This window comes from Rhinolophus sinicus, linkage group LG16 (assembly GCF_036562045.2).
Source record: "Rhinolophus sinicus isolate RSC01 linkage group LG16, ASM3656204v1, whole genome shotgun sequence".
Lineage (NCBI taxonomy): Eukaryota > Metazoa > Chordata > Mammalia > Chiroptera > Rhinolophidae > Rhinolophus > Rhinolophus sinicus.
Window position 1 is genome coordinate 17595707 of NC_133765.1, and position 13844 is coordinate 17609550.

A 13844-nucleotide genomic window follows, 5' to 3' on the forward strand; every position below is an offset into this window, starting at 1 on the left:
TGGGGCCCAGGTGCCACCCGAAATACCGACCTTCAGCCCGTCAAGGGAAGAGGGGAACTCGCGTTTCCAAGCACCCCCCACCAGGGACGGGCTGGATCCAAGGGGGGAGATCTAGGGTCTGGGCCGTCGGATCGGGGGCAGCAGCCTGTAGGGCCGAAGGCTAGGATCTCCCCTCACAATTTAACCTTTGGAACCCGGCACTGCCAGGTAAGTGCGACTTGAGCAAGACGAGGAATTTCACCATACGGATAGGGAAACTGAGGTATAGAGAAGAGGGGGTGCCGGCCCAGGGATTCGGAGTAGGGTTAGGTCTCCCGAAGCCCAGCGGTTTATGCGGCAGCACCAGGCCTTGGACCTGAGGCTGACAAAGAAGCGGGTGTGAGAAGAGGTGGAGCTTGCTAAAGGGAAGAACCTCTGGGGAGCCAATGTTCGCTTGACGACAGGGTTTCGGGGCGGGGCTCAGAAAGGGGCGGGGCGGGCGGGGCTCAGAGAGGGGCGGGGCTCCCCGGGAACGGAGGCGGAGAAGGGCCTGTGCGTCTGCGCGAGAACTGGGAAAGGGGCGGGGTCACCAGAAGCCAAGGCTGCGAATGGCCCGGGCGGGCTTAGATCAGGAGGCGGGGGGCCTCTAGTAATAGGACGAGGGAAGGGAAAGGGAGTGGCCTCTTTGGAGGCCCAGTGAAGGGGAGGAGCTTATGGAAGGGGCGGGATCCCAGGATCTGAAGCCTAGAGGGGCCAGGGCGGGGCTTGGGGAGGCCCTACTACCGCCTCCCCTTCTCCCCACCGCGCTGGCGGTGGAGGTGGCGGCGGAGGAGCCTTACACGTATCGGTCCCACTCTCGCCCCAGCCGAAGCTACAGCCGGCGCCAGGCCGGGGCCATGGGCGCCCCGCGCCGCCCGGGTCATGAGGACGGAGGCGGAGGCAGCGGGGTCGCCGCTCGAGCCCGGTTAGTGCCTCCCTGAGGGCCCAGCCCTCATTCGGGAACGAGGGGTACTCCCACCCCTCCACAGCGCGGGGCAGGGTCCGGCCGCGCGCGCGACCTTGGGCCGACCGCCGCCTCCGGCGAGGCTATAGAGCTTCCAGCGAAACTTGGCCAGGTGTACGCAGCCGCCTTGGTTCCCTACCCCCCAGCCCCTGTCAGTTGGGGTTTCCTGATACTCCCAGGGCTGAGACCCCAGTCAGCTCTGATAGCGGTCATGGTGGGGAGGGTCCCGGCTTGTGAGGCTGGGGCGCCACCTTCCCCAGGAGCAAAAAGTCCTGCTGGAGTCGCCTTGGGAGATCCTGACCCCTGGGGGAACCAAGGCCTAGAAGCGCAAGGAACTGCTGAGAGCACAGAGCAATGGGAGGGCCCTTACCTGGCCTCCCAGACTCAGCGTTTTGTCCTGTACAGTTCTTCACCCTCTGGTTCCTTCTGCGCCGAGGTGGCCTGAGTTCCTTTGGGGTGGAAACCAAGACTGACATTCAGTGTCATGGTCTTCAGTTTGCTTCTCTAAGTGGGGGAGGGGGGAAGTAGTGATTTCTTCTCTGCTTAAGGCACAGGGTTGATGAGAAAGAGAAAGTGGTAGTACTACCATAGTAAACTCTGAAGTGAGTTGCCAACTCATGGGAGAGGACAGGAGCGTGTGGGAACCTGACACTAACGCCTCAGTGGAACCATGGTGTCACCCGAGGAAGTGGTCTCTTTTGCGTTTGCAGCAAGGAGTACCATCTAATGCATCCTACTCCAACTCTGTGATTTTGGACCAGGCGCTTGCTTTTCCTGAGCCTCAGTGGAGTAATGGCTCACCTTCACAGAGAGCTTTCTCTGGCAGGCACTGTGCTGTTTTTCACATGCCGTGCCTCATTGAGCCTCATAACCACCCCCATGAAGAAGGTTGCCTTGTGATTTTCACTTTTACAGATGAGCTGACTGAGGCTGAGAGGGGTTAAGTACTCAGGGCCAGTGAGCTGCGTTCCTTCCTGGGTGACAGCTGCCAACTGAAGCCAGCCAGGGCCTTCTAGGCAGACCCTAGTTCTCACGTGGGACAGTCCCTTTGCTTCAGGCATCAACATCTTGTAGCAGCTTTGGGCTTGGAAGACCTCGCCTACTCTTATCATTCCCCACAGGAGTATCTCTGGGTCCCTAGGGGCAGACCTGTTCGTGCCAAGACTGGGGGCGGCCACAAGGGGATGTTTAGCTCTTGGGGACCTCAGGATCAAGGAGTTTCAAGGATCAGGGCAAGAAGAGAAGGGACAGCAGAGCTCAGAGCAACTGTCCTGTGCCACATTTACAGCTGGGCATAGGAGAACGTACAGACAGACTCAAAGCCCAGCCAAGATGGCCCAGCTAGTCCACACCAGAGCCTTGGGTACAGAGTAAGGAGGGAGCCATGAACAGGCTGTAGTCTGGAAGCCTGGGGGTGGGAGTGCTGGGCATTGCCGTGACAGGTCGGCGCCTGGCGTCTCAAGGGATAAGGCCTTTGGGGAAAAGTGTGTTCCAATCACCAAGCATGTCTGAGTGCCTGCTCTGGGCTGAGGGCTAGGAGGAGGTAAATGCCACCTTGTCCCCACCTACCACTGAAGAATTCTCCATTTGTCCACTGGGGAAAACAGACACCACCTCAAATAATCCATATTGAAGGGATCAGAGAAGGAAAGGGACCAGAGCATTTGGACGTTTAAAGATGGGAGACAACGTTCCAAACTAAGGGATATAGAAGAGGAAAGGCTGGGGAATAAACAGCCTCTGTAGAGAAAAACACAAAGGCTGTTTATGGCCTCAATAGGGAATTCTTGAAAAGGGAGGCACCCCACCATGGGGGGACAATACCCTGCATAGAGCTCTCCTCCACTCAGCCCATTGCGGGGAATTATTTTAGAATATGAATCCCTGGAGGGCAGGGTTTGGATCTTAGTCACATAGTGTCCCCAAATCCTAACGCACGGTGGGTGCTCAACAAGTTCCTTTCTTCCAACAAATGTCGAATTACGACTAAGCATCAGACACCAGGCCCTGGGACTAACAGTGAACAAGATGAGCAAATGCTCTGCCCTCAGGAAGCTGACAGCCTAGTGGGGAGACAGAATAGCCTGACTGACTGCTTTTTGTTACTTTCGCTAAGTACTGCGAGGGAAACAAACAGGGTGCTGTGAAGGAGGGCTCCCTCACTCTGAAGGCGTAGCCAGAAAAAGCATTTCCGAAGAGGAGACTTTGAGCTGAGACCTACATGACCATCAGGGGAAGCCTTAAGAACAGCAAGGGAAAGAGAGTTCCAGGTAGAGAGAGCGATATGTGCAAAGGCCCTGGAGTGAAGGTGATGGGTGCCTAGAGGAACAGGAACAGGGTGAATGAGGCGGAAAGGCAAAGATGAGGCTGGTAGGGTCCAGCTTGGGCAGGGCCTGCAGGCTATGGTAAAGGGGGAGAACTTTATTCTAAGAGCAGAGGGACACTATGGATGGCATCCCTCTGGCTTCTGTGTACAGAGATGGCAGAGGAGCTGAGGTGGAATTTGGAGCAGGAGACAGGCAAAGGTCAGGCGGGACTAAGCCTTCAGCACTGAATCCATGGCAATGGGAGGAGGAGAATGTGTGACGGCCTTGACTGAAGTGCCTGGGTTCCTTTTAAAGGCACCTGGGGTCAGGGGAAGGAAGGAACAAAGCCTCAGCCAGGCCTGGACTCAGTGTGCCAGGCCCCTCCCGGCTGGATGGATGCAGGGCTCACATCAGCACCCACAAAGGGCTCTACACACCTCCTTGCCCTGAGCGCTCACACCTCCTTGCTGGCTGGTGTCTGTGATGGTGCATTTCATAAAGGAGGAAGCAGGCTCAGAGAAGTCAGGTGCCTCTCAGGTGACTCAGCCAGTGGGTGTCCTGCCCTCGCCCATGTCATCCTGCCTTCCATGCTGCTGCATGCCCTTGACGGTGAGGCGTCTGGGGAGAGAGACCAATACCATGTAGCAAAGGAGCCGCCACAGGTCACTGCCTCTTAGGAATGTACAACAGCCGAGAAGGGCACAGACAAGCTCAGTGCAAGGGTCCCCTCTGGGAGGCAAAGTGTGAACTCAGGCCTGGCAGAGTGCAGATGAAGGAAAGGGCGTGGCTTTTTCAGAGAAGGCCCTGAAGTGGTGACATCTGTGCCAGACCTTGAAGGCGGGGGAGGATTTAGACATAGGAGAGTAGGAGCATGGGACTCATTTGAGGAAGGTACTGTCCAGACAGGGCCAGTAGGTCGGAAGACGAGGATGGACTCCAGGGCTAATGAGTAGCCCTCATGATTGCTGCATGCAGTGGGAGGCAGGCAGGCTCCCAGGACAGCTCTGTACCGGCTGGTCTTGGGTTCCAGAAAGGCCCCAGAGACCTGAGGTGAGGAAACAATGTGGGCTGGCTTTTCATGTGCTGAATGGGTGTCATGAGTGAGCAGTGAGTGGTGGTGACTACTGAAGGGAAGTCCCTCCTGGTTCTTTAGACTCTGAACTTTGTCCGGATTCATGGAATGGCAGCGTGGGAGGGTCCTGCAGGCCGCCGCCAGCTCGCCCCTGCCTCAGGCCCTCAGTGCATGCTGTTCTCCCTCTGCCTTGCGCTCTCTACCTCTTGACTCTCTAAGGCACCCCCCCACCATTTCCCCTAGCCTAAGCCCCCGGTTTTTCTCTTATACTTGCTTGTTTTTAGTGTTCGCCAGGACAGGGACCTGTCACTCACTGCTGTATCTCTAGTAAACATGCCAGGCACTTGCTAGGCCCTTGTAAAATATTTGTTGATTGAATGACTGAATCAGACCAAAGTCCCCAACTTTAGAGATGGCCAGACTCAATCCAGTAAGAGGAAGTCAGTTGCTCAGCCCACAGCCAGCCGGTGGCCAAGCTGGGGCTAGAACACCTAGGGCGGGCCCTTTCTACTCTACCTCACTGCCTGGCAAGGACAGATTGAGAAATCGCCCAGGGTAGCATTCCACATACACAGATTACGTGACAGTCCCCTCCTCTCAACCGTGGTCTTCACACCTTGGTGGCCCTGGGGGCTTTGAAGTCAGACAAACTCCAGAGGCCTCATGAATTCAGACATGAATATCTGCTGAGCACCTGTCACATGCTGGCCCTGGCCCCGTCTCCTTGGAGCTCCCACCAAAAAGGACTCTGAGAGAGGGGCATGTGGGGCTGTGAGTGCACAGAGTAGGGGGCGGGGCGGACAGGGGTAGCATCAAGAAGTGGTACACAAAAACAGGAGTGAGCTCAGGCACCTGGGAGGCCAGGAGAGTCCAGGCAGAGGGAGCAGGTGTGCAAAGGCCCGGGGGCATAAAGGATCACAACGGGTGAAAATTCTGCCTGGAGGATGGTTGGTGAAGATGAGAGGTGAGGAGGCAGAGGGTGCTGGGGCAGCAGCCATTAAGGCGTTGTCTAGAGATACGGGAACCAACCCACTGGAGGATTTTGTGTAGGGCTGACCTGCTCTGACTGGTATTTTGGGAAGATCACTGCTATTGTAATGAGAATGGATTTGGGGTCCTGAAAGGCTGTGGGTTGGCCCCTGAACAGCACCTGCAGGATCTGGGCAGGGCCCCATGACGATGGGTCCAGTGGGGGTGGCAGTGACAGGCACTGTGCCAAGGGTCCATGACCTCCCTGTGTCTCCCTGCAGGGGACTTTGTGCAGCTGCCTGTGCCCATCATCCAGCAGCTCTACCACTGGGACTGTGGGCTGGCCTGCTCCAAGATGGTGCTGCGGTGAGTAGGCAGGCCAAGGCCTTCCCCATCCTCACCACATGCTCTGGCTGCGGGGAGAGACCTGGGTGGGATTCATCGTCCATGTGGCTGCCCTTGGTTGGGGCTTGTGGGAGGCCCAGCTTCTATTCAGGCTCAGTCCCATCTGCAAAAGCAAGTGAGGGATGGGCCAGGCTTTCCAAGTGTGCACCTGGGAATGCCTGGGAGCTCTGGGGATGGCCAGGGCAGTCCCCGGTGCCCAGTCCTGGGCCACAGAGTGATCCCATGATGGGGACACAGGACCTTCCATCTTTTCGGCCTCAGGCTCCTGGAAGACAGGGTCACTGGGTAGCCAACCACTGACCTGAGGCTGTGTGGTCATCACTGGAACCTCGACCATCAGAGCTTGGAGGAACCAGAGCTATCACCTTGTAGGAGAGTTTTTAGATGGCTGCCTGGGACCCCGGAGCAGCTTTTCTCTTAATCCTTTTTACATCCTGGAATTCTAGGCAAGATAGGGTTCAACAGAAGAATTATCTGAGTAAAGCTTAGAAAACCATTGATGGTGGTCCAACCACCTCATCTTAGAGATGAAACTAGTGAGGCCAGAGAGGGCAGTGACTTGCCCAAAGTCACACAGACAGCAGGAGATGGGAGAAGCAGAATTCAGGCTCTCGACTCTAAGGCCAGCATGGTACCCAAGCAGCCTCAGGTTGTGTCCAGGTGGGACATAGGGTTTCATGACAAAGGACAGCGCTTTCTGGGGAGTGGAAGCTCTGCCAGTGGCTGATGGATCCACAGGTGAAGGGTGACCCAGACCAGCTTCCCCTCGAGGTGAACTGGCCTCCGTGGCCTGCCTGCCCACAGGTACCTGGGCCAGCTGGATGACGGGGCATTCGAGGGCGCCCTGCAGGAGCTGCAGCTGACCAGGAGCATCTGGACCATCGACCTCGCCTACCTGATGCGCCATTTTGGCGTGAGGCACCGCTTCTGTACCCAGACCCTGGGCGTTGACAAGGGCTACAAAAACCAGGTGAGTGGCTGGCCACCAGGTCCAGTTGTTGGAAGAGGGTACGGGCAAGGCCTGGACACCAAGTGGGCACACAGGTGTGCAGAGACCAGGGAGCGTGGCAGATGTGCCATGGGTAGGATTTCAAGCTGGTGAGACCAAGTGACCTTGAGGTTCAGCCTGCCCAGAGGATTCGAAGAGCAAGTTGGGTCCCTCCTGGCACCCCTGCCCCAGAGAACCCTGCCGCCTGCCTTCAACAGACTTGAGGATATGCAGAAGAGCATCTCAGGGTTCCTTCTGTGCCCTTCCCCTGTCCCTTAGCCAAGGCAGGGCCCAAGGCCTCAGAGCACACCATTCTGACCTCATCCAACAATTATTTGCCCATTTTCTTCCTTCTCATGGGTAATAGGTATTCTAAAAGATAAAACCAAAATATCATCTTTTTTTTTCCCTGAAAAAGAATGCCAGCATAGCCTCGCCAACACACCCGTGCATTTTCCCTCCCTGCACAGCTAGAGCTGGTCTTGCCTGCCACTGAGGCAGAGCTCAGCCCAGGCTCTGAAACTTGGCAGAGTGGAGTCCCTGCTGGCCTCTTTGGCAAGAGGGTTGCCGAGCAGTGGCCAGGGCCAATCAATTAACTCTCCTCTGAACCTTCCAGGCTGGGGGAATGAGGCTCTCACCATAGCCACGAGGCAGAGAAAAGCGCCCAAGAACAAGGTCATTTCTGCCTCCCCCATGAGTAAAGCTCCCACGCCCCGGAAACTCTCCTGAGGTCCCTGCACCAAACCAAGTCTGTTCTATGGACCTCACGTGGCTAAGCCGAGTGGTGGCTGAGCAGTTAGATGGGTTCAGCTGCCCCTTTGCTCATTTATTCAGACTCCTGCTCGTGCCTACCGGAGGCACAAGCCCAGGGGCGACTGATCTGCCTTAGGGAAGCGACCCAAGCCCAGCTGCCCACCCATCTCCTGAGCATCCTCTTCCTACCTCTGTGTGGTCCTGTGCACACTGGCAAGTCACCCTGCGGGCTCGGGACATGCAGCTTTCTGCTCACGTGCTGCAAATGCCGTCTCCTATGGCAGCCCAGGCTCCTCCACGCTCCCACCGTCTCTGACTCCATAACGTGCTCTTTGTCCAAATGGGTGAGGACAGCCAGGGTGGGTGGCCCCTCCAGCCTGCTCTTTTCTCTTCAGTCTTTCTACAGGAAGCACTTTGACACAGAGGAAACCCGGGTGAACCAGCTGTTTGCACAAGCCAAGGCCTCCAAGGTGCTGGTAGAGAAATGGTGAGCCTGCCGACACCCTTTCTTGCACACCTGCTCACCCGCAGACTTGGAGTGGGAGAGGCCTAAGCATGGTGTACGGGAAAGGCGAGGGCCTCGGGAGACAGGCAGAACTGGGGTTTCCTGCTCGGGTGGCCATGGGTACTGACTTGCCCCCCTGAGCCTTGGTTTGTCATCCATGAAATGGGGACCAGTGGGACTACATGGTCTACTGTACACAAGGCTTCAGCCTGGGATGGATCCTGAGCAGGGGCTAGAGGGACAGGTGAGCAAGACACACTCCAGCCGGTCCTTGGGCTGCTCACTGAATGGTGGCATGGGACAGAACAGGAACCTGACGGAAGGGGTGACAACCCGAGGAGCATGCTGGCACAGTGATGGAGGGTAACAGGGCAGCCCAGTGTGTAGGTTATCTGGGGAGGCCTGGCTCCCAGATCTCCTCATGGGCTGCTATGACCTTACATGGGTTTCCCCTTCTCATCTCTACGTGGGGGCAGGATTCAGGCAGAGCCTGGGAGTAACTTCCCTGGATGCAAGTGGCTTTCTTCCTCTCTCAGGCCTATTGGCTCAGATCCTGGCTGGGCTCCCCTGGACCATTCTCAGGTGTCCCTGTTGTTTACAGATTTCTATTTTCATTATTAATATAACGAGCCACACTATAGGTGACTTAGAAAACAGGAAGAGTTTCCATGCATCCTTATGCCACATGAACACACGTTGGAAGGAAAGGCAGCAAATATTGATTTCATGGCACTTGACAGGTGCTGTCTTGTTGAGTGGGAAGCTGGTGCTGTCCTCATTCCTCAGTTGAGGAAACAGAGGAAGAGAAAAGTGGTGTGAGCCCCCACGCCCACCCCCTCCCCCGCCATTCCCCGCCCCGCCCCCAGCTACTCAGCCCTGTGGTGATCCCAACCTGACACTTCCACACACACTTATCCCATGCAACCCTCTGCCTTTCCTTCCAGACCAGCCCCTGCTCTTTTTCTGTAGCTGAAATCTCACTCTTGTACATACCATTGGGAAGTCAGCCAGTTAGTATTTCATTTCAAAGACCAAATGGGAAAATGACATGTTTCCTTGGGCTGAGGCAACAAACCAAATTGCCATGTGATTCAGCCATGGGTTGGGGTTGGGCCAGGCCACTGGTGCTCAGGCCATCACTGTTGAGACTGCTAAGGAAGGAGAGCCAGCAAAGATGGTGGAGCCCCTGGCCTTGGACTTGCTGCCTTCTGGGTGGGGCTGCCCTACATGGGGCAGCTGGCTCTGCTGGTTTGGGGATTCTCCTGGAAGCGCTGCTGACCAGCTCTTCCTAGACAGCCACTTCTACCACAAGGAGCCTTAGGAAAAAAGAAAAATAGCCCTTTCAGAGAAGCATTTGGTTTTGATACTGGCAAAGCCATGCTTGGCTCAGATTTGGGGAATTAAACTGGACCGACAGTTTCCATTGTAAACCACCCATGATTTAGGGTAAAGGACCAGTGGAGGTGCTTGGCTAAAATAATTCACTTACCAGTCCAGGAGGCGGGGTCCCAGGTGCTGCTCCACGAGCCCTTGACAGGCCTGTCTGGAGCTGACCTTCTGCCACCCCCAAAGGGTCTGACGGGCCAGCTTGTGCTTGGGCATGCTCAGAGACGCCCTCCACGGGTCCTGTGCTTGGCCCTGGGCTGAGCCTGAACCACCATGACAGCAAGATGTTCCCACCTGCAAGGAGCTCGGGGCGGAGGGAACACAAGCCACATCCCCAAGCTGTGTGACACAGGGTCCAGCTAGGGGTCCATTGAAGGATGAGGCGCAGGCCCAGCGGTGCCAGCTTCCCCCCTCCCACCCACAGCACGGTGAGCGTGCAGGACATCCAGGTGCACCTGGCGCAGGGCCATGTGGCCATCGTACTGGTGAACTCAGGAGTGCTGCACTGCGACCTCTGCTCCAGCCCCGCCAAGTACTGCTGCTTCGCTCCGCGCGGCCACCGCTGCTTCTGCCGCACCCCCGACTACCAGGGCCACTTCATCGTGCTGCGTGGCTACAACCGGGCCACCGGCTCCATCTTCTACAACAACCCAGCATATGCTGACCGTGAGTGTGGCCCACGAGGACAGGGTTGGGGACAGTGGGTGGTGCGGCTACGTTCGCCTGGCCCTCCCAACTCCTTCCCATTCAACTTGGTGGGGCCAAGACCTCCTTTGCCGGCTTCTCCCCAAAACCCCTGCTCCTCCTGGGCTCCTGTCATCTGTGCCACCCCTCTGTCCAGGCAGCGAAGCAGCCCCCAACCTGGGGCCGCGCTGGCCTCCTCCACACCCCGTCATCACCGGGCCCGGCCAGCTCTCCCTCCCACACTGCTGGCTCCACACCACTGCCCAGGGCCCCGCCCACGGGCTCCTGCTGTATAGACTGCAGTTTCCTTCCCTCCCCGGGAACAGTCAGCACACACATCAGAGAGTCTGCCAGCCCCTTCTCTAGACCCCTCCAGGGCTCCCTACTGCCCTGGGGACAGGGAAGGACTGCGCTGAGTCACAGGCTTGCCCTGTGTGGCCTTGAGCATGTTTTGTCCCCTTTCTGAGCCTCGCTTTCTCCATCTGCCAAACTGGGGAAGGCTCAGGGACAAGCTCATAAAGGGCACAAGAGGCAAGAAGGGCTTCTTGGGGGGGGAAGACCTGTGTGCTGAGGGGGGCCAGGCAGGCGGGCTATGCTCAGACCCCCCGGCATCCCTGGTGCCGGCACCGTGCCCTCCCAGCTGCCCTGCTCTGCCCCCCTGCCCCAGGGATGTGCAGCACCAGCGTCAGCAACTTCGAGGAGGCCCGGACCAGCTACGGCACAGACGAGGACATCCTCTTCGTCTACTTGGACAGCTGACAGCGGAGCGCCGTGGGCCTCGGCCCTCAGACCCCAGCCTGCCCCACCCAAGCTGGCCCGCTCAGAAGGCCCGGGGCCAGGCCCTGGGGCTGCTGGGGCTCCAAGGCAGAGCTGCGGCCTCAGCCTGGGTGGCAATACCCCTAGGGAACTCCGGGAGGCTGCAGCACTCCTGCTTCATCCACCAGTGGTGAGTGTCATCCTGCCACTTACCCAGAGTACCTGCTGGTTGCTGGAGGCACCCCCAGAGCATCCTAGCGGAGCTTCCCCCAAGACCCCGAGCCTGACTCCAGCTGTGTCCAGGAGACGTCCAGTACCGCCGGTACCCTTGTTGCCTGTGAGCCAGACCCTGGGCCAGGGGAGAGGTCTGAGCCCATCTCCCCACAGACCGAGGGACCAAGCCCTTGAGAGAGACGTTGCTTATCAGGACAGCATCTTGTGTTTGCAGACTGTAGCTAACCCTGGCCATGCTGGGAGCTGTCCTCACCCTTCTCCCTGGAAGTGCTGCAGGGCCCCCTGTCCTTTCGTGGATGCCACCGCCCCTTCGGCCTCCCAGGGGGCCCAAGTTCCTGTGGCTGGTTCAAGGCCTGTGGCGCCTGGGGAGGGCTGGACCTCAGGAAGAAAGGACTCTGAGGCCCCTGCAGCCCTCCAGGTACTCCAGCTCTAAAGGGTGCGGGCAGGGTCCTGGTGAGTGCTCAGGAAAGCCTGACCCAGAGGGCTAGGGACAGCTGCCTGGACCCCGAAGATGCCCCTCACCCAGGAGGCCTCCTGACACTAGCCTAAGTCCCAACAGTGGGGCCTGTCCTCTGAGTGTGGGGAGCCCCAGGCCTCACAGGGTCTGTGGTTCTGAAGCAATGGAGGGGGTAGCCTGTGGTCTCCCAGCCCCGCTGCGGTGCACAGCAGGACCTTTTGCACAGAATGTTGGGTCTGTTCTATTGTGACAAGAAGGGAGGTGCATGCCCAGGATCACACAGCATGGCACGGAGCATGAACTAGAGCTGTTGCCTTCTTTTTCTTTCTTTCTCTTTTTTGGGGGGTAGGTGGTGGTTTTTCTTTTTTTTTTTTTCTTTTTTTTTTTTTTTGAGATTTAAGTTTTTACTTTTGGGGGTGAGAATAACCCTCAAGTAAGACAATAATAGATTGCAGGTACTTTGGAACCACTGACACCTCTCTTCACGGGGCAGATAAGCCAGTCCAAGTTCTCTTTCAAAGAAAAGGGGACTCACAGCTGGTGGGCTTGAGTGCCAGGGCCCCTCACCTTACAGACAGAATCCGGCCCAGTCTGGGGAGAGTTTACCCAGGAGTCTGGTGGAGCTGGATCTTGAACCCAGGTCTGCACCTAAAAAATAAAGGAAATGAATCATTTCCAAAGGGACTGGGGCACCCACCCCTCATAGGCTGCCTGTGGCAAAGGAGCAGAGGTGCCCCAGCAGCCCCACTCACCCTGCACCTCTGCGATTTCGTCTTCCAATGCCCAAGACATGCCATGGTAGCGGCTGCTGCCCTCCCCCTCCAGCTGGCCCCTCCCCACCATGGCTTCTCTGAGGGCTCTGCTTACGAAGGCTGTCAGACCACCCAGCCGTGTTGCTTCTCAACACCAGGTGTCGCCTGGGCCGAGAGGGACCTGGGCCGAGAGGGAGGCGCTGTTAGCTGGGCAGCTATTCTGGGTGTGAGACTAGCGTTGCCTTCAGACTGGTCTCGTTTCCATTGCCTTAATGCTGGGTGGTCCAAGATCCCGGGGAGCTCTGGCTCTATGCTCAGGAATACCCCATGTGGCAACTGTGGGGTTTGGGCATTCTTAGAGGGGCCCAAGTAAAATTGTGGTGAGAATAGATGTGTCAAGGAAAACAACGAGAGGAAGTGAAGCTTTGAAGGATGGCTGAATGTGAGTGAGGTACGTGCCTGTGCTGGGAGGCTGCCATGGAGAGCAGCCTCCACGGACAGTGGTCATGACACCTCAGCCCATCATGTGACATTTAGAAACGCTCCGTCCCTGGGCTTCTCAGGGCAAGTCACAAGTTAGGGTTCAACTATGTGGAAGATTAACAAGAAAGCTGCCTGCCCCTAAGATGGTGCCACCTTCCTGGGGAGGGTCATGGAGGCAGGACACAAACCACACTATATTGTGTAATGAAAAATCATGAAAGTGGGGCCAGAGAAAAAGCTCCACCAGGAACTTCTGCCTACAGCACGTGGCACCCACAACCCCCTGTCCATATGCTGGGGGTCCAGCACAGCCCCCAAAGCACAGCGGACATTTGGCTTTGTTCACTCTGGCCACATGGGGACAAAAGGGATCTTTTGCATTGCAGAGATTTTATACATAAATATATTTTGTTTGTAATAAGCCATTCTCAATAAACGTTATTCTCACTGCACAACGATGGCAGTCCCTGGCTGCCTTCATGAATTCTTGTCTCCTCAGCACGAGCAGGAGCCGGGTCCTCGACCTGCCGGACCAGGTTTTAGCTGGGACTGGAAGCCAGTTTTCTGCTTTTCTGGCCTGCATCTGTCCTGAAGCTCTGCAGGGCCTAGGCAGTAATATTGGAGGTGGAAGGGCCTCAGAGGGCAGCTTGACCAAGGTTCTTGAGGGCATGGAAGGCGTACAATCTCGGGCAGGAGGAGGGCTGGGGGTGGGGGATGTCAAGTGAGGGGGGCAGTGGGGACCACAGGAGGGAACAGAGGGACTCCAGCCATCCCTGCACCCTCCACCCCAACCAGCAGCTCTCCGTATCTGCTAGCTGTTGGGTCCTTCTAATATTTCATTGGATAAGAATTCTACTTCTAAAAGAGGAAGTGTTTGGAAATCCTGCATTACGTGGCATCTTCAGACCTGCCCCAGGTCCTACAGGGACGCTGATGGAAGCAGAGCCGGCCCCTGGGTAGGGGCCCGGTGTCTGGCCTGTGCTCTCACCCTGACTGCCGCTCTGCCCCTCCCCAAGTCCCATACTGTGGAGATACATTAGTAGGGGGTTGGACCGAGGTCTTGGACTCTTTACTCCAAACTGGAAAGCAGCCCTATAGACATCAGTCAGAGC

At 57.1% G+C, this 13844-nt stretch overlaps 1 protein-coding gene across 2 annotated transcripts; it reads left to right on the forward strand.

Annotated features, from left to right (window-relative positions):
• Positions 1-70: 70 nt before the first annotated feature.
• On the forward strand, positions 71-13187 carry GUCD1 (guanylyl cyclase domain containing 1). Of its 2 annotated transcripts, none has more exons than XM_074321879.1 (6): positions 71-207; positions 5611-5695; positions 6539-6704; positions 7871-7962; positions 9791-10032; positions 10718-13187. In XM_074321879.1, the coding sequence occupies exons 2-6, from the start codon at positions 5685-5687 to the stop codon at positions 10807-10809; spliced, it is 603 nt and encodes a 200-aa protein (XP_074177980.1). In that variant the 5' UTR covers positions 71-207; positions 5611-5684; the 3' UTR covers positions 10810-13187. The 2 variants fall into 2 exon arrangements, with proteins under 2 accessions (XP_074177980.1, XP_019565900.2); XM_019710341.2 differs by lacking the exon at positions 71-207 and adding an exon at positions 731-943.
• Positions 13188-13844: the final 657 nt, after the last annotated feature.